Source organism: Trichomycterus rosablanca, chromosome 13 (genome assembly GCF_030014385.1).
Source record: "Trichomycterus rosablanca isolate fTriRos1 chromosome 13, fTriRos1.hap1, whole genome shotgun sequence".
In the NCBI taxonomy this organism is placed as follows: domain Eukaryota; kingdom Metazoa; phylum Chordata; class Actinopteri; order Siluriformes; family Trichomycteridae; genus Trichomycterus; species Trichomycterus rosablanca.
The window spans coordinates 17294632-17322010 of record NC_086000.1 but is presented as its reverse complement, the minus strand read 5'-3'; the positions used below and the strand labels follow the sequence as shown (position 1 = coordinate 17322010).

General features: G+C 38.3%; 2 protein-coding genes across 4 annotated transcripts in view; both read right to left on the bottom strand.

Annotated features, from left to right (window-relative positions):
- itpk1b (inositol-tetrakisphosphate 1-kinase b) overlaps positions 1–18537 on the bottom strand; it is a 55271-nt gene extending 36734 nt beyond the window's left edge. Inside the window, exons 1-3 of the mRNA XM_063007350.1 lie at positions 18330–18537; positions 15132–15294; positions 3031–3055 (exon numbers count right to left, since the gene is read on the bottom strand). Of these exons, the coding sequence (XP_062863420.1) occupies positions 3031–3055; positions 15132–15226 (120 nt within the window). The 5' untranslated portion in view covers positions 15227–15294; positions 18330–18537. The remainder of the gene's footprint in view (positions 1–3030; positions 3056–15131; positions 15295–18329) is intronic.
- Positions 18538–20863: 2326 nt separating this feature from the next.
- Positions 20864–27379, bottom strand: part of plk4 (polo-like kinase 4 (Drosophila)) — an 11155-nt gene continuing 4639 nt past the window's right edge. For 2 of the 3 annotated variants that reach the window (XM_063007347.1, XM_063007345.1), the window contains exons 7-16: positions 25939–26285; positions 25516–25620; positions 25221–25323; positions 24924–25073; positions 24578–24711; positions 22678–22772; positions 22342–22468; positions 21960–22094; positions 21406–21512; positions 20864–21245 (exon numbers count right to left, since the gene is read on the bottom strand). In XM_063007347.1, the coding sequence (XP_062863417.1) occupies positions 21146–21245; positions 21406–21512; positions 21960–22094; positions 22342–22468; positions 22678–22772; positions 24578–24711; positions 24924–25073; positions 25221–25323; positions 25516–25620; positions 25939–26285 (1403 nt within the window). In that variant the 3' untranslated portion in view covers positions 20864–21145. The remainder of the gene's footprint in view (positions 21246–21405; positions 21513–21959; positions 22095–22341; positions 22469–22677; positions 22773–24577; positions 24712–24923; positions 25074–25220; positions 25324–25515; positions 25621–25938; positions 26286–27379) is intronic. The other variant, XM_063007346.1, reaches the window with a different exon arrangement.

Here is a 27379-nt window from a genome sequence, read left to right as displayed (position 1 = left end):
GAGAGTTTTTTGTAATAAATAATGCTAAGTCTAACTAATCAGTCCAGAAAGAAATAAAGCAATTTTAGTCCATGACAAAGCTTGTTTGTTTGTAGTCAGTCATCTGTATTTCAGGAGCTTTTAATTTACTGTAGGCATGTGGATTTTTATTTGTTTTGGGTTTTTTTGATGGTTTGGTGGATTGAATTACATTTGTCATGTTATTTAGTTCTTCTAGCATCTATGAACACTGTTTGTAAAGCTGATTTACAGATTTAAAGTTTCTTACACATGGTTTCAAGTGGGATTCCTGGATGTAGAATACATGTCTTTAAGATCTGTACAGTGCTTTCAGAATTTTCCATTATAATGCTTGTGGTTTAGACTAATGGGTGCAATCAAACTACTTAACTGCTTCACCACCCGAGGGCCCCCAAATTCAAAATTCATTCATATTTACAAAATACAATTAAGGGTGTCAGTAGTAACATCAGAAGTCTCGAGAAAAAAAATCAGACAAAACATAAGCTATTAGTCTAATCTCTTTGAAAGGATTGAGATCATAGCCGTCAGAACAAATCCCCAGATACAACAGAGAAAAGGCAGCAGGGGTAAAAAAAATACTCCAAGTACTGATGTCATTCCTCTTTTATGTTTCCCTTCATAAAATATTGACAGACTGAGCCGCTGTTCATATTTAATGAGCACATATTAGTAAGCTTCACCTGCAGTCCAGCAAAAGAAGGTCCATCTACAGATACAGTCTGGCTTGACAGTATGACAATTATTTTTTAAATCAGATGAGTCTAAAGACAGCATTTTTACAAAGCCTGGATTGAAATATTTTGCTGGAATGCAATGGTCTTTGTTCTCTAAGTAATGACATAATTACTCTACATTTTTTGTTGGATTATGTCATCAACAAAACAGCCACAGTTAGCAAAACACCAAGTGTCCACTTCCTGTGGCTTTCCATCCAAGAAATGAATTAGTCCAAACACTGGAATTAGAAAAACATCTTGCACTTGTGTACAGTGTTTGGACTAATTCATTTCTTTGCTATATCATCGCTGGTATTAGAAAAACATCTTGCACTTCAATCATGATGTAGCAACTCACTGAAATGAGGAAGGAAATTGCAGTCAAGAATGATGCAAAACATTATGGGAGGACATCTATAACACTGTTTCTATCCTGGTAGTCTTCAAACATGACTAAGTGAGCCACACTTTAGCAGACAGTAGTAAACTATTGAAAAAGTTGTTTACATCACTTACAGCAGAAATTGCCAACAAAAATACAGACCAAAACAATGAGTCTGGTGATACTAATGCCATGTTTTTGCAACACTTCCAAGTTAACAGCTTACTAAAACAAGGTGAACACTTTCACCAAACTACATGCAAATGCAGTTTGTTTTCTATATTTCACGTCAAACAAAAACCTGAAACTGTCTAACTGCTTTATTCAGATCAGGGTTACGATAAGTCTAGAGCCTACCAGTGATGCGTGTGAATACACAAATTAGAATAGTCATTTGTGTAGCTTCTGCTCGTTTACCAGATCATTATACAATGGGGCATTACTGCAATATCTATATTTATTTATTTGGGTTTTAACACGTCATTTAATGGCAATTAATTAAACAAATTATGTTTGTCTGTTCACTTTATCTTGTCTTTATTTTTGGTCTTTATATTTTTCATGGCTGCAAGGTAGATTAAAACTGTTTTTGTGTTGTCTTGTGTAAGAGTTTCTTTTTTTTAGGTTGTCAGGCATGTGTACCTGTTGTCTTTCCTTGGTGTATTTGGGGCATTCTATTAAAATGAATTTTATTTGAACAGGTGTTTGGCAGATTTGACATGTCGGGGGGGTTTTCTCCTTTCATCGGGTGGTTGGTGGGTTATTCTTGTGTGACCGATTCTGCACCTTGTGTATATGACGTGGTCTATGCGCCGTCCGTGTTGTGTCGATATTTGGGTGTATTTTACGGAGTTTGTTGGTGGTCTGAGCATTCCATTCAGTTTGCCATTTCTGTTTGATGTAGATATTCATTCGTGGTTTTATATAGCTAGTTGATCCACTTTCTCATTTGCAGCTATCCTGCTGTGTCTGCAATATCTATAAAGCTTTGTTTCAGATTCGTTCTTACAGCTCAATCTTCATCTCATTCTTCCACAGCAACTCTTAGATGTTGATCTAAGCATTTGGGTTTGCTTTTTACTTTATAAAGCCTTAGAAATTTTCATTTCTTACACTTCTACTGACTACTTACTGAAAAAATAAGTAAGGTACTAAAATGCAAGTAAGAGTGTTGTCATTTTTATGTGATTAAAAATGAAGCGCCAAAATTAACTAGCAAATGTTAAAAGGTTCTTTGCATAGTATTAGTCAGTAAGCAAAATGCCACATCTGGACCAACTCACTCTGCTGTCCAGCAAAAACAAAGAATGGAAAACTAGAGGGCCAGGAAAGATCCTGAAAAAGAGAATGAACCCTTGGGAAATACCTTTGTTGATCCCACATTAAAATAGCAGTCCGCTTCTTTTTTCATGTGGGAACGGGTCGGTTTTTAAAAGTTCACATGAAATGACGTCATGAAAAACTGACCCATTCCCCCCCCCCCAACTCTAGTGAATGTCAGCTAGACATCAAAAGCAGCTGTGCTGTAAATGATAAGGACATGACTGGACTCGCTGCATAGTGATGGAGCTGCTTTACACAAACAAGCTAGATGGAGCTACTTTACACAAACTGGAGCTGCCTATATTATAGCTACATTAGACTGGGTCTGTGCAGTGTCATTAAGATGTTTTAGTGGAAACTTCACTAGGAAATCTACATCTGTGCAGTATCTGGAATTGAACTAGGCTTTACTGCATACACAAGAAGTTTTATGCACATAGTAAGTGAACATGTAAATGTATTTACAGAACAATCACATCATGGCACTACACCATCATCGCTTTGTGATGGTTGGCTGCTAAATCAATCCAAGTAAACAATTAATAAATGAAAGAATGACAGCATTAATAATAAAAAAAAACTTACCTGAAACACTTCTATTCCTCTTTTCCTAAAATAAAAAAAGAACACAAAGCATACCTATTAGAATTTGTACACACAGTGAAAGGAAGCCACTCATGAAGAAGTGTAAGGATAACTAGCATTGTACACTTTTTAACTCTTGTCTAAAATCACAATTACTACAAAATATTTATTAGGCTTTAAAAGGAATGGACAAGTCAGTAACCTGGATGTTTAGGACACAAATCAGCGTGGTGGCGCAGTGGTTTAATGTGCTAACCACCACTGCTGAAATCACCAGCTCTAATCTCAAATGTGCTAAAGATAGGCTGGACACTGTTGCTGTGTCTGAGAAGGGCAGATGGTCAAGCTGGTTCCTCACTTTCTAGAATTTTACAGAATCCAAAAACAGAATCTTATCATAGGCGTTTAAGTTAAATAGATTTAAAGACAGGAACTAACCAGACTTTTGCTTACACTTTTTAATGACACTGGGGAAAAAAAAACAAGCTAACAATAAAATATGACATAACTAAATAGCTAGTATTAAAACTCTTCCTGCTCTATTTGTTCTAACCTGTACCCTAAGTATACTTCAATAAATATACATGAACTTAATTTTAAGTTTATTAACAGGTTTTATCTTACTCCAGTGCGTCTACATAGAATATTTCCAGAGAGATCCGATTTATGTTTTAAATGTCAATCTCACAAAGGCACTTTTTTGGACCTGTAATAAAATTAAAACTTTTTGGGAAAAGGTACATATAGCTATACAAGAAATTCTTAACATACAGTTCAGTGCATTTTTTGCCATTTGTGATATTTCATGACTGAATTTTTTCTTATACCTGCTTTTTGGGACCCTTCTCTCTCCATTCCTTTCATTTGGAAGAAAATGTATTAGTAGTATTAGTAAATGTATTAGTGCATGTGTGTATTATGTGACATGTGTCTTAATAAAAAGTTAATAACAAAAAGACTCTTCCTTACAAGGGCCATCAGTAACATTAATTAATCACTGTTCGACTGGAAAACAAATACACTATATGGACAAAAGTATTTGGACACCTACACATTACACCTATATGAGCTTTAATGACACCTCTTTCTAAATCCATAAGCATTGATATGGAGTTGGTCCCTCTTGACATCTATAGCAGTTTCTACTTGTCTCTGAAGGCTTTCTGCAAGAATTTGAAGTGTGTCTGTGGGATTTTTTGCCCATTCATCAAGAGCATTTGTGAGGTCAGACACTGATGTTATATAGGAGGGCCTGGCACGCAATCTCTGTTCTAGTTCATCCCAAAGGTGTTCAGTCGGGCTGAGATCAGGGCTTTGTGCAAACCAGTCAATTTCCATACCAAACTCACCCAACCATGCTTTTATAGACCTTGCTTTGTACACTGGGTCACAGTAATTCTGGAACAGAAAAGAACTTCCCCCAAACTGTTCCGACAAAGCTGGAAGCATACAATTGTCCAAAATGTCTTGGTATGCTGAAGCACTACAATGTTAGCTGGACTATGTGACCTAGACCAACCCAGGAGAAACAACCCCATAGCATTATTCCTCCTCCATCAAACTTTACACTTTACAACACAATGCAGACAGATAAACTGTAGAATAACATTTTATTTCAGAATAACACTAAAGCCACCACTTTCAGGACAGCTGAGAAAACACACGCACCATGAGACATGAACTGAGCTACTGAATTATTGATATTTCTAACATGTTCACTTTGTAAATCACGAACATTCTACCAACAAAAGAACAAGCAACCTCAGGCTATAATTAACCAGGATTATTCTAGAAATAAAGAGTTTAGCCTAGTTAATATAATGTGTATAATCTATTTACCACTCTGATTACAATAGCAATTATCTCAATCTTGACCAGTAACAACACTGATAAGATACTGATATGGTTACAAAAAACAAGTCAAACTTAAAACACTCAGAAAGAAGAATACCAATAACCAATAAGTAGAGGAAACCCTGCAGTTAATATGCAGTTCAAATGTAGCACGTCTGATCCAACGCCATATCAAATCAGTTCAGCATTGAGGCGCGATCAGACCTGATACTGGTATCAATACCAATGCCAACATTCCTAAATTTTTATTTCAATGTAAATGTAATGTTCCTTCTTATCGTAGCTCTTCCCTAGTGCTGGACAATAATTCGATATCGATATATATCGCGATAGAAAATGTTTCAATAACGGTGATATGATTTTTAAACAAATTCGAACGATATATATTACGTATTATATCAGTGCGTACTTTTTTGCGGAAGCATTTTTGCTCGCAGGTGTTCCCACAGGGACGCAATTCAACAGCGCAAGCAAGTAGTTCTCCACCAAAACAGTGCAGTAATACACTCAACATAAACGTCAACCACCAACACTATTACAGAAAAGTACTACTACTGAGTACTAATACTAGTGAGTACTAATACTAGTGAGTACTAATACTAGTGAGTACTAATACAACTAATATTAGTTGTTGCGCGCTACGAGTAAAGGCACGAACGGACTCTGCGCGTTCCAGTGTTGCCAGATTGGGCGGTTTTCCTCCAAATTGGGCGTTTTTTTTTTTTTAGAAAAACAATATAATATCATTTAAATAACACTTCTATTAAAAAGAGAATAATTCAGTTTTAAGAAGCCCCAGCATTGTAGAAGGCTATTAAAAGTAAAATCAATTTTCAATGCTGATTTGGCTTAATAGTGTTGGTCAGAATGTATCATATTCTTTAAAGAAAATTAAAATTTGTTTTCCATGCATTCACGCCTAGCATGTTCTGGGGTTCAGATGATTGTCTGGCTCCGCCACTGTCCACAGTTGAAAAAGAATTAGATGAAATAGCTGATAAGAGAGGAAGGACTAATTCAGTGGTGTATTCAGCTTGTATTTCTTGCCAGAAACCAGAAAAGAGGATTGCAGGTACTGCCATTCAATGTTGGTGTTTTTGGCAGTTTTTCTGACATTTGTATTATTCATATCGATATCGGAATTATATCGTATCGACCGAAATTAGGAGTTATATCGTGATATAAATTTGAGCTACAGTGTATCACAAAAGTGAGTACACCCCTCACATTTCTGCAAATATTTCATTATATCTTTTCATGGGACAACACTATAGACATGAAACTTGGATATAACTTAGAGTAGTCAGTGTACAGCTTGTATAGCAGTGTAGATTTACTGTCTTCTGAAAATAACTCAACACACAGCCATTAATAACTAAATAGCTGGCAACATAAGTGAGTACACCCCACAGTGAACATGTCCAAATTGTGCCCAAATGTGTCGTTGTCCCTCCCTGGTGTCATGTGTCAAGGTCCCAGGTGTAAATGGGGAGCAGGGCTGTTAAATTTGGTGTTTTGGGTACAATTCTCTCATACTGGCCACTGGATATTCAACATGGCACCTCATGGCAAAGAACTCTCTGAGGATGTGAGAAATAGAATTGTTGCTCTCCACAAAGATGGCCTGGGCTATAAGAAGATTGCTAACACCCTGAAACTGAGCTACAGCATGGTGGCCAAGGTCATACAGCGGTTTTCCAGGACAGGTTCCACTCGGAACAGGCTTCGCCAGGGTCGACCAAAGAAGTTGAGTCCACGTGTTCGGCGTCATATCCAGAGGTTGGCTTTAAAAAATAGACACATGAGTGCTGCCAGCATTGCTGCAGAGGTTGAAGACGTGGGAGGTCAGCCTGTCAGTGCTCAGACCATACGCCGCACACTGCATCAACTCGGTCTGCATGGTCGTCATCCCAGAAGGAAGCTGACGCACAAGAAAGCCCGCAAACAGTTTGCTGAAGACAAGCAGTCCAAGAACATGGATTACTGGAATGCCCTGTGGTCTGACGAGACCAAGATAAACTTGTTTGGCTCAGATGGTGTCCAGTATGTGTGGTGGCGCCCTGGTGGGAAGTACCAAGACAACTGTATCTTGCCTACAGTCAAGCATGGTGGTGGTAGCATCATGGTCTTGGGCTGCATGAGTGTTGCTGGCACTGGGGAGCTGCAGTTCATTGAGGGAAACATGAATTCCAACATGTACTGTGACATTCTGAAACAGAGCCTGATCCCCTCACTTCGAAAACTGGGCCTCATGGCAGTTTGCCAACAGGATAACGACCCCAAACACAACCTCCAAGATGACAACTGCCTTGCTGAGGAAGCTGAAGGTAAAGGTGATGGACTAAACCCAATTGAGCACCTGTGGCGCATCCTCAAGTGGAAGGTGGAGGAGTTCAAGGTGTCTAACATCCACCAGCTCCGTGATGTCATCATGGAGGAGTGGAAGAGGATTCCAGTAGCAACCTGGTCAATTCCATGCCCAGGAGGGTTAAGGCAGTGCTGGATAATAATGGTGGTCACACAAAATATTGACACTTTGGGCACAATTTGGACATGTTCACTGTGGGGTGTACTCACTTATGTTGCCAGCCATTTAGACATTAATGGCTGTGTGTTGAGTTATTTTCAGAAGACAGTAAATCTACACTGCTATACAAGTTGTACACTGACTACTCTAAGTTATATTCAAGTTTCATGTCTATAGTGTTGTCCCATGAAAAGATATAATAAAATATTTGCAGAAATGTGAGGGGTGTACTCACTTTTGTGATACACTGTATATCGTCCAGCCCTACTCTTCCCCAAGCAACAGGAAAAAAGCTAAACATTTGAGCATATGTTGCCAGAGCTAGGGTATGTGACACAACCAATGACAAAATGAAATACTGTATCGCAACAGTGCAGAGTGTCATGTGATTGGTGAAAGCCTTGCACACACAAAGCACCAAAGCTTGATAGTTAAATTGGTAACTCAATCATACCTTTTTAAAAAGTGTGGCTAATAAGCTGGTAGATGTTCACATATTTACAGAACAGGCTTGGGTTAGGATGTCTGTAACACAAAGTACTTTGTACCATGTCATGAACACTGTGTCCTGCCAAAATGCACAAACAAAAAAATGCAATTGGTTTAAATTCTAAAAGTAAAACTTTTCAAGTACTATATTTAGTTTACATAAATATTTTCATTGATACTGAGTATATAAATGTGTGAGAAATGTAATCACACTGATCAATAAACTTTTTCCAAATATTAAGTGTTTAATATGCCTGAAATTACAAGTATACACTAGGGATGTCCCGATCACGTTTTTTTGTTCCCGATCCCGATCTTTAATTTTGATCCCGATCCGATACCGATTCTCAAACCGATACTTGTATTTTCTAGATATTGTCTAGATAAGAACTAGATAACACTGTTCACACAGTGCACACTTCAAGTACATTACAGTTATTCAAATTAATCCAATGTACATGTTTAACAACTGAATAGCTCTGCAGTGCTGTAGGAAAAAAATTGCCTGCATCCAAGCTATTGCTTAATGTTCTTTTACAAAATAAAAGTAAACAAACAGCATTGTGCAGCATTGTAGTAAAAATGAAGTGAGATAATTACAGTTTCACTTTGAACTTTATATTCAAAGAACATAATTCTGTTTAATGCAGTGATACACTAAAAATGAACAAAAATCTCCACTCACAGCTTAACTGTGTAGCAGCTTAACTTGAATATAAAAAAACAAATAAGTTACTTAACAGCATTACAGTAAAACCTGAATACCAAAATAAAATGGAAAGTCACTCTTTTGTTATGAAGGAAAGCCAGTTCTTAAAGTGCTTGTATTGTGACAATGGTTTGATGGACGGGTCTACGCAAAGTGAGTGTGTTTTGACCCTTTGGGGCTTCCATAGTGCATGGGATAGCGTGCTCGGCTCTGGCTGTCCGCTATTCGGAACAGAAGAAGTTAATAAAGTGTTTTGCTCCCGACAATTTGTGAATATACCGTGTATTTTATTTCTTTATTAAGCGAGTGCATCACTACGACGCTCGGTTACATAACTAAGCCAATCAGAGAGCTTGATACTGAGATGTCGTTCAGTCTTGTAACACATAAACTTGTAAAAGCTGTATGTTATGGTCCTGAAGTTTTCATACTGGGATTAAAAGTTATTGTTTTGTAAACCGGAGTGATCCTCGACTCACACACCATATAAACAGTAAAATTCTACAGTAATGAACGCAGCTCTGCTCCTACCGCCTCGTGAAACGCTCGTATTGCAGACATTACACCGCTGTTGGACACGTTTCACTTTCCAATTTAAAGTATTTCCACACAGCGGACATGCTGACGTAAAACAAAAGATCGGGTTATGATCTAATGCCGATTTCCGATCAGTTAAAAATGCCTTGATCGGCCCCGATCCCGATCTGTGAGATCGGATCGGGACATCCCTAGTATACACCTTTTATGTTTTTCAATTATCCTTGTTTAAATATCTGCAATATTAGGTCACAGATTGCACTCATCCACGCTGTCTCATACTACCAAATAATTTGAATGTGAAATACAGCGTTTAACAGCCATACGTGGCTTTTATTACTTTAATTAAATAAGACATTTGAATAAGAACAGACGAATTAACTGATGAGTCCACCTTTTAAATTGTTCTTGGGAAACTTTGTGTTCTTCCTTAGAGAAAAAGGACTGGGCCGCTCAGGTAGTGCAGCTGTAAAAACACACGCTGCAACCAGAGCTGGGATCTCGAATACATCGTATTGTATCTCAGCTCTGCCTTGCCAGCTGAGGCATGAGTGGTTACATGAACAATGATTGGTCTGTTGTTCAGATTGGGCGGGACTAAGCCGGATAGGGTCTCTCTCTGTCAGAATGGTGAAATTACGACCTCTGCTGGCTGATTAGAGGCACATTCACAGAGATGAGGAAAGAGTGCTCTTAGGGTGTGTCTCTCCGTACACAATGCTAGGTGGCACAACACTCGTCAATGTGTGGGTGATAAGATGCATACGGCTTGCTGCCCACGTGTCGGAGGGGGGCGTGGGTTAGCTTCGATCTCCTCTGTCAGAGCAGGGATCGGCATAGGCAGAGAGGAAGCATGATGCAATTGGGCAATTGGACGCGCTAAAGGGGGAGGAAAAGAGGAGAAAAATGCATATTAAAAAAAAAAGAAAAAAAAAAAAAGGACTGTACTGACCATTATTAATGCAAAATTCAAAAGCCAGCAACTGCCATGATTTGGGGTGTTAGTGCTAATGGCATGGGTAACTTAGATATCTGTAAATTAAGCACATTTTGAAGCAACATGTGCTTCTATCTAGGTGACCCCATTTTTGTTTTAGCAAGACAATGCCAAACCATATTCTGCATGTGGCAAAAGAGCATAGCTTTATAGTAAACGAGTGCCAGTGTTAGTCTGGCCTGTTTTTCAGAATTAAAGAACAATGTATGACCCATTTCCCAAAAAATACTATTCATTGAACATTTAGCAAGTCATTCAGATGCTTTTGTAAATGTCAGATGAGCATTGATCACACTCAGTTAGTGATTTCCTTCTTACTTGACCTCAGGTTATAACAGTATTCATGAAGAGACTTTTGAAAGGTGCACTAGCCAATATTTGATTGTTCTCACGACTGCTGACTAGATTAAAACAACTGAAGAACACAAAGAAACAGACAATGAATAAAAAGTGACTGCTTAACTTGAATGGTAAGGTTCAGGAGGAGCAAGACTGATATTGTACAGGGACGACCAAAAAGACATGTTTGATTAGACAAACCGGTTTAATGATTACATTTTGTTAACGTTCAAATAAGTAATCACAGGGCCAATCCCATCTTAACAAGTGATCTTTTTAAAAGAACTGGACTACATTTAATCATAAATAAATAATATGTTTTACAAAATGTTTTACTTCCCTTGCAAAAGAATGTGAATTATAATATCTACTTTTTGAATATAATATAAAATGTGCAAAAATGGTGAAATAATTTCATCACACCACTTTACATAAACAATACTTGTAGAAAGACTAAAAAGTTAAGAAAAATTTTATAATTACAAGTCACCATGCACCAAGTCGTCTAATTTTAAATCTGATATTCTTTATTGAAGAAGAGTTGATGGTTCTAGTTACTGCTACACTGGAGCTAAACATCTATCTGATCCTTCAGTGCAAACAATTAACTTATTACATAAAAGGCCAATATAATTTACTTACATAGATTTTATAGTTTTTTTCTGAGTCTGTAAAGTATGTTGTTAAATAAGGAAACTCATAAACCATGAGTACAAGGCTGCTTTAGTACCGATGTTGAAGTTCCCTATAAAGATTTTAGTGGCGTAATACCCATGAGCCCCCTCATGCTGAGTGCAAATGCCTTCCTGCGCTGTATGAAGTCCAAGATGCCCATTTGGTAATTGAAATTCCTCTAGAACAGGTTTTCTCCTGCATTGTGTTATTTCTATCTAAATTTAGTGTCTACAAAAAGGTCAGAGTCTGTAACCTTTACTTTACAGTTTTCATTTACTTCCAGCAGTAATTTACTTATGCCCACACTCAGCTGTCTATAACGGAGATGCAACTTTCAAAAAAATGAACACTAAACGTTCAGTACACTTTTCATTAAAAAATAAATAAATAAATACCCTATTTCTGAAAAAGCTGAGGTATTTTGCAAAATGTAATAAAAACAAGAATGTATGATTTGTTGATTCTCTTGAAACTTTATTTAGCTGACAACAGTATGGCAAAAATACTTCCAATATTTTTAATAACCAACGTAATCATGTTTTGTAAATTGAGAATTTAATGCCTGCAACAGATTTCGCCTGTGGTGGTCATTGTCCGATTCTTCTCCCAATGGCAATGGTACCGTCATACATATGACAGTCCCCCACTGATGCACCCCCATCCCATGACAGAAGTTGCACCTGATAATAGTCAGGATGGTCCTTTCTGTCTTTGGCACAGACAGCTCAATGTCCGTTTCTCCCCAAGCTGAAACATCTATCCACAGAATGTTTCCACTGTCCTTCAATCCATCTGAGAGGAGTTCAAGCCCAAACACCAAAGTGGCCTTTCTGCACAGAATTGGTGTATGGTATTCTCTTTGCATAATAGACTTTCATATGTCAATTCTTGCTGCAGTGGTGGTCTGTGTTAAGATTGACAACGGTTTTCCGAAGTACACCCAAGCCACTGTGGCTATTTTTAATCACATAATAATGACATTTTCTCATGCAATGCAGTCTGAAGTCTCAAAAGGTCAAGCACATTCAACAGTGATTTCTCTCTTTATTCCCTGTATCATCCCTGAATCCCTGAGACCTAAACAATTTGCAATCTTGCATTGAAAAATGTGATTTGCAAATCTCTCACAAAGTTACAAGCCATGAGTCATATTTGCTGGCAGTGACTGGACTTGTAAAGCCCACCACCACTGTACTACAGATGAACAAAACTGGCTATTTAAATCATTCTTTACCATTTTGGTTTGCCAGAATCTTTATGTTACAGCACACAGTGACATTCTAGAGAATTGCACTTTCAACCTTGTAGCATCGCTTTAAATAAGCTTGTTTTCTGTTGCAGCATGGCAATGCCCCTGTACACAAAACAAGGTCTGTAAAATGGTTTATCCAGCACTTTTGGGATGACCTGAAAGACTGTGTGCTATGTCTTATTACTCAGCACTAAAGCACCTGTGACTAACTGAAAGTGAATCTCCAAAGTCATGTTACAAAACCTAGTGAAAAGCCTTGTCAGAAAAGTTTAGACCTGCTTTTTTTAGAAGAGAGTTCCTTAACAGCATGTACAGATTTGATGTTCATGTGTCAGATATTTTTGGTATTTTGTGTGTATGTATATAAATCCTAACCTGATTTTTATATTTGAAGCGTTGTGTATGTCAGCTCTTTAATTTTTTTCGCTAAACCACTGTGTAGTTTTCAAACTGCACTCATCACTTTTAAGGAACAGGATGTGGCATAGCAACCCTTAAACTACAACATGTCTAGAAAGAAAGAAAACTGCTGATACTTTACATAGGATTCAATTATATCAAAGCTTTTTGGAGGTTTTATCATTTCTTTAGGAAAGGATGATCTCTCTTTAAATGTGATTAAATGTGATATGCACTGGCTGGAGTAATATATTTGTGCAAACAATATTAAACGATTGACTTTAATTGACACTGTTATTAATGTAGTTGCACGTTCAAGCACAACAACCAAAACCTACATAAATCATTACAGACTGCATTTGCCTGACTGAAAACACTACTGTGCTCTTATTTTGTGAGGTGTGAATGTTCTGCTTAAAACTTATTTTTACTTTGTGCATATTAGCATTTTACTGTGTCCTGTATCCAACTCTTATTAGAGAAAACAAGCCGCCAATGCTGTCGGAACTAATTTTACTCCTCCAATACTATATTACAGCTGCGGCAGCAAACGTTTTAATGAACAGTTAATGTATAAACATAGTTTAATTCATGACTCATTAGACTTGATTCATGGAAACCTGACCATGAGCTATTTGGACATCCCATTCCAAAACCTTGGTCAATAATATGGAGCTGGCATCCTGATCATGGCTAGAACAGTCTCTACATTCCTGAGAAAGCTTACCAAAAGATTTTGAAGTGTGTATCTAGGAATTTATACCTATTAAGTCAAAAAAGCACTTTTTAGGGTTGGGGACTGATCTAGGATTAAAGCCTGGTTTGAAATTCATCTTGTAATTGAGCCCAATAGTGATCTTTATGTAGGCCACTGAAGTTTCTCCACACCGAACCGTGTGTCATCAAACACTGTCTTCACAGAAATTGCTTTGCGGGCGGGAGCACAGTCATACTGAAACATAAAAGGGCCTTGCCTAAACTGTTGCCTCAAAAGTAAAAGCAAATGATGACGTCTTAACAGTGGGTGTTGTTGAAACACTTGAACTCAAAAATCTCAGTCTCAGTACTTTTGGCCATACAGTGTATTCAGAGCCTAACAACACACTTTCAAGTGTTAAAATCCAAAAATGTGCTTTCTAAAATTCTTGACCAGATGTCTCTTAAGACATTTTTTTAAAGCATTTATAATTTTATGTTCTTTACAAAATGTTCTGCTTTTGTTTAATGTAGTTTAAGGTTTTAAGTGTCTTGAAAAACTCCAATAATAATTTCAACATAAGTGTTCTCTTTTTAAATTATTCATATCCCCTTTCCCACCTATAAATTAGTTCTCACACTGCTTACATCCCTTATCACAACAGGCATTCAGCAGTATGGGGAGGACATGTACTTCCTCTAAAACATGTGAAGCCACCAGATCTTTTTAAGTATCATAATGCAGCTAAGCACAGTTAGAAATAAGCTTTTCCTTATAAACAAACTTATTGAAGACAGGGTAGAGATTGGCTAATGTCATTTTGATCGATACGAGATAGATAATTGTCATTCCTACCACCCACAGAGCAAGTCCAAATACGTTCTTTTGGACTCCATCCAATGGGTGGCTATGTCAGGGTTTGAACTTGTAATCTTTCTGTAACTGCTTTGAAAATGTAAACATAAATATAGTCCAAACAAGTCAGACAACGTATAACATGCTGTAGATTAAACTAGTGGGAGCTCAGTGACCATGGTTTTGTTCTTTAAATCACAGCTTATTAAGCTTAATAACACCTACAACCACTCATGTGTGTGAAGACCAGCCTACTTTAAAACACGAGAGATTTGCTATCAAACTTTCAGATCTAGGTTACAGTGGCTTTTATGCTCTCCACTGTCAGATGTGATTACACATACCAGCACGTAGCTGTAACCTTTTGTCAAGCTGGCAGTTCTGTTCTACTTCACTGCTTTAAAAAAATGCCACATATCCTAATGGCATCCAGTGTCCACTTTTACCTTTTGACCATCGTTTAGCCAAATCCATGGGAAATGAAATGTAAACCCCTACCACAAAAGCACCCGTCCTGACACCTATATGGTCTAAGATTATTACAATGATTTTATTTTATGCTCATTCTAGTTTCAGTTTATGAATGAGAATCTAATAAAAATCCCAAACTGCAGGGGTTTCTTCACAAAGGGAAGCTACTGCACTGTAGTTCTACTGGTTCTTCATATTACAGACTTCTCCTTATTTTGACAGCAGCTCAGCCAAGCAATAGGTGAACCATTTTCTGTGTACACATGTGTGCGTTTATGTCTTATACGTCTTAAAACCTACCTGCACATTTCAGCAAACCCCAAAAAATTAAGTTTCTTCATTTTCTTCTCACTGAGCCAGTAACCCACACGTTTTCCTCTCAGAAAGGTCTGCATGGTCCTCAACAAGCCCAGTTTCAGCCCAGAAGTGCAAATGAAAAACTGTTTATTAACAGTACATAGCCCTGTAAAATTAAGAACAGAGAACTCATTAGATATCCAGCTGTAACAGGTACAGTAAATTTAAGTCACTGAATTTAAAATTTTACATGAATTTGAATTTACGCGACTGTTATTTTTCTGTGACAGTCAATGGCAATTAATCTTTTTTTAAATGATTATTGGTCAAATATATACACTAAGCAAGTTAAGACTGTGAATGTCAACTCTCTGACATGGTCTTGTAATTCACTGTTAGTGTTATGATTAACTATATCTGGTGACAAATTTGCACCATGTAAAATGCCTTCAAGCCAGTGGCAATATCAAGTTGCTTGCATTTACAGAGTATTACCTGTGTTTATATAAAGACCTTAATTTGGTGATCCTCAGATCATCCACTATAAATGTTAATTTTACTTAGTTATTAGGATTTTGTTTGTTTGTTTGTTTATTGGGATTTTAACGTCATGTTTTACACTTTGGTTACATTCATGACAGGAACGTAGTTACTCATTACACAAGATTCATCAGTTCACACGAGGTTATATCGAACACAGTCATGGACAATTTTGTATTTCCAGTTCACTTCACTTGGATGTCTTTTGGACTGTGGGAGGAAACCGGAGCACCCAGAGGAAACCCACGCAGACACGGGGAGAACATGCAAACTCCACACAGAAAGGACCCGGACTGCCCCACCTGGGGATCAAACCCAGGAGCTTCTTGCTGTGAGGCGACAGTGCTACCCACGTAGCCACTGTGCCGCACTAGTAGGATATTAATGTCATGTTTTTCACACTTTGGTTACATTCAGGACAGGACAGGTAGTTACTGGTTACATAAGATTCATCAGTTCACAGGTTTAATGTCAAACACAGTCATGGAAAATTTTGTATCTCCAATTCACCTCACTTGCATGTCTTTGGACTGTGGGAGGAAACCGGAGCTCCCGGAGGAAACCCATGCAGACACGGCGAGAACAAAAGACAATAAATGTATAAAATAATTAATAGTTGTAAACGTTATTTGAAAAAAAAAATAGTACATGTTCCAATCATTCAAACCTCAAGACTGTCATGCATGTTACATTACATATTTACATCAAAATGTAAAGGGTAGATTCTGGCTCGAAATTAACTGTGGCAAAACATATTCTGTTTGTTTGCTTTTTTTCCCCCACAATGCCATTATTAAATGTTAGATGTTTAACAAGGAAGTCGGTCATGTTTTTATTTATGAGCAGTGGCGAGTGACGTTTCATGCCGGCATGTCAATAACATGCATCCATTATTGTTTAAAGCCGTTGTTTCCTTATATTAAAACCTACTTGGATTATATTCTTTTTTATATCGTATTGTTATTTTATACTTGTTATATGGAACAAGTATGTTCCATTGTGGTTTTACATCCAGGTTTTAAAACTGGGTGTCAAGTTTGAGAAACAAGTTAATGCTGTTGTGAGAGCTAGTTTCTTTCAACTTGGGAACATTGCTAAAATAAAAAGTATCCTTTCTTTTAATGATTTGGAAACAGTAATTCACGCTTTTGTTTCCTCACTTGTTGATTTTTGCAATTCACTGTACTTGGGAATCGGTCAGTCAAGCTTGTCACGTCTACAGCTGGTCCAAAATGCAGCCGCGAGGCTCCTGACCGGTACCAAGAAAAGGGAGAGCATTACCCCCATACTTGCATCATTGCATTGGTTACCAGTAAAGTATAGGAAAAAATTTAAGGTTCTATTATTTGTTTTAAGGCTTTACACGGCTTGGCTCAGAGCTATATCGCTGACCTTCTCTGTGTTCACTCCACTCCATGGGTTCTACGATCTTCTAACCAGCTACTCTTAGCTATTCCCTGCTCTCAAATGAGGTTCAAGGGTGACAGGGCCTTTTCTGTAGCTGCCCCAAGACTGTCTATTGTCTATGTCTGACTATTGCCCCAAGTGGAATAGTCTTCCACTTTCCATAAAGGAGTCCCACACAACAGATGCCTTTAAATCAAATTTAAAAACTCATTTGTTTTCTTTGGCATTTGAGTCCTCTTAATGAATAGGTTTTTAATATTTGTTGGGTTGTCATAGCCATCTTTGTTTTAGTGGTTTTATTTTATTTATATGCTGGTGCGTATGTATGTTATTTTGTATGTATGTTAATGATTTGCTAAATGTTGCATAGTTGAGTGGTATTTATACTTGATGTTAATGTACAGCACTTTGGTTGACACGTTGTCTTTTAAATGTGCTATAAAAATAAAGGTGACGACTTGACATACTTCCACAATATTTGCAATAACAACAACTGTACTGACTGTTGCACCTTTAAAGTTTCTACAGGAACATTATACCACAATCTAAAGAAATAGTTGATGAAAGAATTACCAAGGACTAACAATCAAGGACTTTACCGAACCACAGTGAAAGAAAACCATTATCTCCAAAAGGAGAAAACCTGACCAGTGGTGGAGGAACCCAGAAATAAAAGGCCTGCTAAAACATCCCTAATGAAATATTAACTGTAATATTTAACTGTAATTAATTAGAAAGATAGAAACTGGGTGTCAGCATGGCTGTTTTTAACTAACCTTCGTGCAACAGCAATAACGACACCACTGATGGTGTACTTGTCTGACATGCTATTTATTTCATATGATGAGAAGAAATTAGGAACGCAATCAATAGTTCCACTTAGTGCTGAGCAAATGATGCTGCTGCTTTGGTTAAACGGTAACGTTAATCTATTACATGTGAAAAATATCACACTTTTTTAAACGCTATGTGCGTCACCCACACTCTCAAATAACTGTTACATGCATGAAATCAGAACTAAACACGCTCACTAACTTGTTCATTTCACTACAGAAACACAGTGCAACGTTAGCTAGCTAGCAGTGGCTTATATACACCGTCTCAGTCAGCCCTGTTTACAAGCCCTGAACCAAAAAAAAACAAACAACACATAACGAACACTAGTCACATTTTACAGCCTAGTAAGATTCAACAGAGCTGCACGCATTTATAACGCATAATAACGGGATACAAACAACTTGTTCAGGTACGTACCAAGCTAGCCAGCTAACACATCTCCCATTCCCACCGTCTTCTTCAGTACTAGCTACAGGACTGAAAGAGATTCGCCATGATCTCTCTAGCAGGGATTAAAAACACGCACCGAGACTAAACCCAGCATCAAATCTTAGTCCGACCGCGCAGAAATATTGAGCTTTAACCTCTGGGTTGATCACACCCTCGTGACGTAAGGCCGGCTTCATTCAAGTCACGCTGGCAGCGTTCCTGTTAGTCTTGGGTGCTGGTGAACGAGTCGGTTCTTTGAATCGGATCTTTCAGGTGAGTGACCGAGGCAACGGGCAGTGAAAAGACGTCTTTGGGATCAGAATCAGAATCAGATTTATTGGCCAAGTATGTGGATACACACAAGGAATTTGTATTCGGCTGATGTTATCTCTCTATTATTAATACAGTGTACAAGCAATGTACAGTATACATTAAACATTAAACACAAAAATATACAAACTATGAGACTATATACAGGCAATATACAGATATGCAATTTAGCAGCATGTGGAATATTTACAAAACAGTAAAGTAAAGTGCACAGCATATAGGATGAGTACCCAGATGTTTCAAATACATTCAGAAATGTTTGTATTTCTTCATTTCTTCATTTTTATTACCATCCTGTTCGCGCTCGTGGTGGTTTCAGCACCACATGGCAACTTTGGGCTTATGGCATGAATAAACCATAAAACAAGACAGGGGGCGGCACGGTGGCTTAGTGGGTAGCACGGTGGCTTAGTGGGTAGCACTGTCACCTCACAGCAAGAAGGTCCTGGGTTCGATCCCCAGGTGATGCGGTCCGGGTCCTTTCTGTGCGGAGTTTGCATGTTCTCCCCGTGTCCGCGTGGGTTTCCTCTGGGGGCTCCGGTTCCCTCCCACAGTCCAAAAACATGCCACCAGGCTAATTTTAAATACTGAATTGTCCTATAGATACCTAACCGCTAGATGCACAAACCAGTGCATTGTAGTGCCGGTCCCAAGCCCGGATAAAATAGGGAGGGTCGTGTCAGGAAGGGCAAGACAGGGAGGCACACAGCCATTTACTCACCTATTCACTCAGATCTATGGGGCAATTTAGCTCAGTTGGTTTGACTATCCCAGGTGAGAGGAATATATTCAAGGTTTTATATTAGTATTTCAAGGGGACAATTGAGCAAATCTGAATACAATAAGTAATAAAGTAATAAATAATAAAGTATCTCACAAAACCCTCAGAACTTAAAATTAATGGATTCGCTGCTCTAAACTTCCTTTAAATGTGAGTGACTCAGTTTGTCTGTGTGGTTCCATACAATAGAATAAGCTGCCCTGCGACCCCGACCAAAATTAGAACTGCTGAAGATGAAAGAATAAATGGACTGGTCAATTCTTTTTTTCACTTTGACTCTTTATTGTTAAATCCAGCATATACTTCTGGTTACAGGCAACACTGGCAATGCTACTAAACAAAGCCATAAGAGCCGATTCTTCTCACCGAGCTGATTCAAATGATATGTATTATTCAAAGATCCGAAATGCCCATTGCTATAGGCTACAGCTCCACAATGCACCAGCTCCTCCTGCTGTTTTATACACACATTACACATCTGTATTTTACTGAGCCCTAGTGCCTTTGTACCTGGACTACATTTTTAAACCCCGATAGATATGACTGCTAGTGGACTAAATAACAGAAACCTCACATGAAGTTTAAAACATCTTACAAACGGGGAAGAACTGTATGTGTGTGTGTATATTTTAATGTTCTATAATCTCGGGGTGTCAGGAGCCAACCCTGGAATCAATCATATGTAAACAAACATATAACCCACATGGAGTGAATATATAAATTAAATAAATAAAAAGTTTTTTTAAATCTCTGGACACTTCTACAATGTAAAGAGTGGTTTTGTTCACAACTGATTTCCATTTTACTTCAAATCTACCTATTTTTGTTAATAACTGCTGTTACACATGGCTACACTTTTACAAATGTACAAGCAGTATTTATACAATTCACATATTTTCATGTTTCATAAGTTAATTTTTTTTTGCCAATATTAAAATTTTTTGTCAAAAGACATGTTTATTGCTGATGTCTATGCAATATTGCTGTGATAATTGTTAACCTTCCATTTTACACAATGAAGCAAAAAAAAGGAATAAGTGTATTCACTTTAACTTATCTTTTAACTTTTTTTTTAACCTATTTTACCATCTTTCCTGTTCTTTGTCGTTAAGTAGATCAAAGTACACTGGGAGAGGTTAACCGCCTTCATCTACAAACAAGCTCATGCCTGGTGTCACTTGATTAACAGGAGACAGAAATGCCATCCCTTTCAACAGTGGCAATCAGATCCCAGCATCTGTCCACAGCTAAAAGCTTTAAGAGATGCTGCTGCAAAAATCAAGCATTTTAGTAACATTTACAACAAGTGCAGCAAAATCCTTCTTTCATCCATTTAGTGTTGAGCTGAAATCAGCAGAACAAGCAGAAATTGTTGGCTAACCAGTCATATATCCAGAAGACAGATGTTTATTGTTAATACATCTGACATTTTACTGAAGCCACTGAGATACATTTTGCAAGGTAAAAAATATTCTTTGACACAGTACAAATGCACAAGACAAGTTCAGGAAAAGCTGTACAACATAAAAAATATATCATTTTCATAATTTTGGAACCACCTGTACAAATGTTTAAAACGTATTTACAGACATGTAATGCATTTCACAAAGCTAAAAAAGAAGTGCCTTTGACTGCTTTTAACCACGTTCAGTGATCACAGCTTGCTCTACGTTCTCTGTTCAACTGTTGCTGCTCAGCGTCGTGCAGCAGGACTCGCCAAAAGACTCAGAATGGAGGACAGACAATGGAGCTTCTCTTTGACAATCTCTGGTAACTTCTCATTCTCCTTATACCTGAGCCAAGAATGTAACAAACAAAAACGTAAGAAAATATTTAAACCTACTGTATGATTTACTGTCATATCGAGATGTGTGTCACAACTTAAATACTCTTTGAAAGTGCAATTCCATTGCTTGCCATTTGTAACTTCTATATGTTTTAGTGTTTCGTTACCTGGTAGTGTGTCCTTCAGGGGAGGTGAATGTAATGCAGGAGACCCCTGCCTGGACCACCAGTTGGGACCCATCATTGAACTGGACCCACACCTCTCCACTTGTTAACTACAGGGAAAAGGCAATAAATAAATGGTTTAGGTAGAAAAGCAGGTTAATCTTTACGATTATCTGGCAGCTTACAGTGGAACTCAGATTTAGATAGTAAGTAATATATGATTTGTTTAACTCTTTTTTTTCTTTTTATTAATCTCTCCCTCCCAATTTAGTCATTTCCTATTCCTCACTGTAGTTCCTCTGCCACATGCCGACCACTTCTTATCACCTAGGAGAGCTGGGTTTTCAAACAGAGCCATACAGTGTATGGAGAGACACACTATGTCCTGTGTGATTCCCTCACCACCTGTGTTGGCGTCTAAACCAGTCGCATATCACAGCAGCATTTCACTCCCTCTGACACAGCTAATTGTCTGTCTGACACCCGGCCAGGTAAATATAATTATATTATTATATCTATTATATTTCTTTTCAGAAAGTGCAAAAGCAAGATTTTACCTGTGAGGCCCAGCCAATGTTGGGTACAAAGATGGACTTGAGTACTTTTCCTGTACGTCCATCTTTAGGTGATTGTGGTGAGCTGCCTTTAGCCAGACTGGCTGTCGTAAAATCAGAGCCACTGTAGGAAATCATCTACAGTTGTGTAAAAAGGAAAGAAACATATTATACTTAATAAAAAGCCAACATTGACAGAGACATTTGTAAAATAAATGCAACAATAGGATCATGAATATGGCTGCAAAACATGAATTTAATAATGTGATATATTTCAACTCTAAGTTGAAAAAATTATGTATTAGGTATTTAGGACTACAGCATCAGTGCTTTTACAACCCCATTCTTACTCACTTTAAAAAGTGGAATATAAAATGTAACCTACAGATGGAGTGATGTGGGGTGGCTGAGGCGGGCTCAAACACACCTGCTCAACCTCAACAGGGGCTGCAGGACCCCGGTCAGAGGCAGGCTGGGCCACAGAGAACGGGGAGGCGGGGTTAGTTGGTTTCCTGACAAACACAGAAAGCAAACAGATGACAAGAGTGAGACTTAGACATTCAGGACATTGTAATACAGAGACCAGAGTCGTTTTACTCTGAAAAATAAATAATATTAAGAAACATCAGTGCCTCAGTGCATGTGTGCATGTGTTTTACGAGAGGCCTGAAAATACCAGAATACACCTGGAACTGCCTCAAATATGTTTAAAGAGTCTCACCTGCCAATAGTGATGGGGAAGAATGGAGTGGCTTTAGCACTGCGCTGCTCCTCAGCACTGATGGCAGCCTCCAGAGACAGACACATCCTGTGTCCCTAAAAAAAAGGTACATTCAATTAAATTACAAACACAAACCCATTATGAGCTTAAGAATTAAAGTAACTCATCTGAACAAAAACTATCCATTGAACAAAAAGCTTACAATAAATAAAGGATTTTATGCTACCATTAATTATCCATCTCATGAAGCATACTATATGTGGAATCACAACAGAATCTTTAACATACTAAATAAAAATGAAAAACAAGGTTTCTCTTAAACTTAAGGGTCAACCGACTCTTATTGGTGAAGTCAAATGTTTTGTATTTTTGTAGATAAATTTATGATTCTTTTATATACTATATAGCAGAGGTCACTAACAGGCGGACCGCGGTCCGGATCCGGACCCAGAAGCTGTCCCATACGGACCCGGACCTACAGCCAAAACAGAAAGTTATTATTTGAAACCTGACGGAGCGCTTCTATTTTAACCGGCGCAGCTTTTGTAGTCTTTACGGTAGCGGTTTAGCGGATGAGAACCAATCACGTGACACCACTCAGCCAATCAAGTCTGTGCATTCCAGCCGGTAAACACTGCGACTCTGCAGTGCAGACAGATGAGAGAGTTAGAGGCGAGTTACATGTGGAAAGACGGTGGAAAGAAAAAGAAAGATAGCGAACGTAGAAAAAACGAAGGGAGAGATACAGACGACTGTGCAGGAGAAAGTTGAGAAAAAGACGAGTGAGACAGGAGACAAATGGCGCTCTCCAAAAAAGAAACGTGTACAGCAAAAATACAGCATTTAATCCGTGATGGAGAGACTCATTTCTGTTCTTACTTCCCACTGGAGCACAATTTATTTTTATTTTCTCCTAATTTGATAAGAGAAAGGTTTGATAAGGTGGGGCGGCCCAGGTCCTCTCTGTGTGGAGTTTGCATGTTCTCGTGTTTACTCCAGGTGCTCCGGTTTCCTCCCACAGTACAAAGACGTGCAAGTGAGGTGAGTTGGAGACACTAAATTGTCCATGACTGTATTCGATATAAACTTGTGACCTGATGAACCTTGTGTAATGAGTAACTACTGTTCCTGTCATGATGTAACCAAAGTGTAAAACACGACGTTAAAATCCTAATAAACAAACAGACATCTGATTTGACAGTCAGTTATTGATTACATGCAGATGTTGATACAACTACTAGGCTATTTATAAATAATATATATCAATACTGTATGTATATATATATATAGTTAAACATTCCAGACCTTTGCTTCAAGAAATTTTCTCTAACTGGACCTCTTTACATTTTAGTTGAATACCCCTGCTATAGAGTATAGCTAACATACAAATATACTCTAGGATTTGTTTATTTAACAAGGTTTATATAAAACGTAGTTCTGCAGAGCAGCTTTCCTCCTTCTGTGAAGCACTATATAGATTTTTATTTGAAAAAGCACATAAAATGTAGTCATGTAAGCAGCTCCATGTTTTGTTGTGTGTGTGCATGTGTTTTTTAATAATGACAATGAGAATCTTTTGATTATGAAATCTTTTGATTATTTAGTGTATGTGGCTGACAATCACAGAAACAGGGCACTAGAGTGGCACAACATTAAAACACACAAGGCCACTACTGCTGAGATTCGAACCCCAGTGCTATCGACCAGTCAGAGCCTAGCCATTAGGAGATTCTCTTGTCAGTGTGCTTACGATGCTGGTCCCAAGCCCAGATAGAAATAGGAAGGTTGTCAGGAAAGGCATCTGATGTAAAAAATACTTTTAATTGATGACTCTGCATCAACACATATTTTCTGCATGAAAATCCAACAAAGTTTAAGCAATTGCTCAAAATCAATTTACCTCTTCTGTGAGCTCCATGTAGAGTCTGCACTCAGGGCTAACGGCACTCAGACCTACATCACCCTTCACTGTATACGACTTGCCACTGTTCTCGACCACTCGCATCTGATCGCTTGTCTTATGAGTTTTTGCACCTGAAAATAAAGGACAAAAGATAATGATCATTTACTATCATGTCATGGAAAGCAATTATTCAGTTTCCCTTGCTAAGATCTTACAAATACAGGCATGCTGGCTGCCCTAGAAGAGCAAGAATAAGAGAAATGACTACCTACAAGCATGATACACTAATACTATATACTCAAGAACACAAATATGGTAGTAATAAATCAAAAGTACTACTCACCATCATGGAAGCACACTTCTAGGTCTGCATTAGGAGAGTTTTCCATTAACATGCACTTGGCATATTTGGTGTATAGAGTTACTTTGGGAGTCTTTGATTTCACCAGCTGAACAAACTTGGTGGCATACTGATACTTCTTCCAGAACTTTTCTGAAAGAGAAATGATAGCAAAATAGTGCAAAAACAATTTTTTAGTTCACAAGGGCAGCCACGCAAAACACAAAAACAAGCAAATACATTTGTTTATTGAATTTTAGAATCCCCAAGTGTAATCATTTTACTTATTCAGTGTGCTACCTGGCAAATCCTCATAACTGCATATAAAAATATCTTCAGGGGGAGAAGGTGGATGGTCTAGAACTGGGAAACCTTTACCGTCATTGGGTTGGTACACAGTCACCTGTACAGATAGATAATTAACACATTAATTACATACATTAATTAAATACATTAATGAATTATGTACAATATGTATATATATATATATATATATATATATATATATATATATATATATATATATACACACACACACATACATTAATAATTAATTCATGGATGAAATAAGAAAATAAACAAGCTATTATTTTACCATGGAGCCATCACAGGATATCCTCAGGACTTCTTTGACCCTTTCCTGAGCTCCCTGGCCTTTCAGAAGCTCCATACACACCTCTCCTGTGTCCAGTATGCTGACCTAAATAGAACATATATAACAAATTTGGGATTAAGTCAGGCCTCCTGACCCAACACAATTGCCCGACCTTACAAATTTTGACTAAATGGGTGGAAAAGTCCTACATCACCAAACCCTGTGGAAAACAAACCTTCCTAGAAAAGTATTGTGTGGAAAGGTTTGTGCCGGGCTAACACCTCCACACTAATATCCATAGTTTTAGAATGGGATATCCAACAAGCTTATAATCAGGGGTCCACCTATATTTGGCTGTATGGCATTCTAATGGATATGAAAACTCTCAGTCATTAAATATTCCTTCAGAATAACAACACTTACCACAGCATTTTTGGTTTTCTGTCGGATGGGCTTCAGTCTGGCAGCACACAGAGGAAGAAATGGCTTTTTCTTCTCTTCAGTAGATTTACTCTTGGACAGGGGAGCCGTCTGCATTTCAAAACACCCCTGCGGTGCTGAGAAGTGGCTCATGCCAAACCCGTCCTCCTTACAGGGTCCTGTGTTGTTCTGTGAGGCAGGTTGTTGGTACAACTGATGGGGAATGCCATTCGTTCCTCTTGCCATTGGTCTGCCACTACAGGTAGGCAGTGCCCCCGTTGTATCCCGCCCAGAATGAAAACTGCTGCTGCTGCTGCAGGTGCTGACGTCTGCTGGTCTCTTAAACGAGCCTAACAATAAAAAATATAACAAATATTAAAACTAAGCAGCAGTTGTATGAGTTATAAGGAGTTGTACTGCATACTTTATATATACAGTGAGGAAAATAAGTATTTCATCCCCTGCTGATTTTGTAAGTTTACCCCCTTACAAATAATTTTTATGGAAGGTTTATTTTAACAGAGAGAGACAGAATATCAACAAAAAATCCAGAAAAAAAAACATTAAATAAAAGTTATACATTTATTTGTATTTAATTAAGGGAAATAAGTATTTGATCCCCTACCAACCAGCAAGAATTCTGACCCCCACAGACCGGTTATGTGCCCATGAGGCACACAAATTAGTCCTGTCCCTGTATAAAAGACTCCTGTCACAGAATCAGTTTCTTCCATTCAAATCTCTCGACCACCATGGGCAAGACCAAAGAGCTATCAAAGGACGTCAGGGACAAGATTGTAGACCTGCACAAGGCTGGAATGGGCTACAAGACCATCAGCAAGAAGCTTGGTGAGAAAGAGACCACTGTTGGTGCGATCATTCGAAAATGGAAGAAATACAAGATCACAGTCAATCGCCCTCACTCTGGAGCTCCATGCAAGATCTCACCTGGTGGGGTAAGAATGATTCTGAGAAAGGTGAGGTCAGTCCAGAATTACATGGGAGGAGCTTGTCAATGATCTCAAGGGAGCTGGGAGCAGAGAAATGCTGGATATGACCCCAAGAACACCCTCCCCACCGGGCATTTCTCTGCCTCCAAACACGGCGAGTGGAGTTGATGCCAAAGAGCTCAATTTTGGTCTCATCTGACCATGTCACATTCTCCCAAGCTTTCTCTGAATCATTCAGGTGTTCATTGGCAAACTTCAGACGGGCCTGTACATGAGCCTTCTTGAGCAAAGGGACTTTGCGGGCACTGCAGGATCTCAATCCATTACGGCGAAGTGTGTTACTAATGGTTTTCTTGGTGACTGTGCTCCCAGCTCCCTTGAGATCATTGACAAGCTCCTCCCGTGTAATTCTGGACTGACCTCACCTTTCTCAGAATCATTCTTGCCCCACCAGGTGAGATCTTGCATGGAGCTCCAGAGCGAGGGTGATTGAC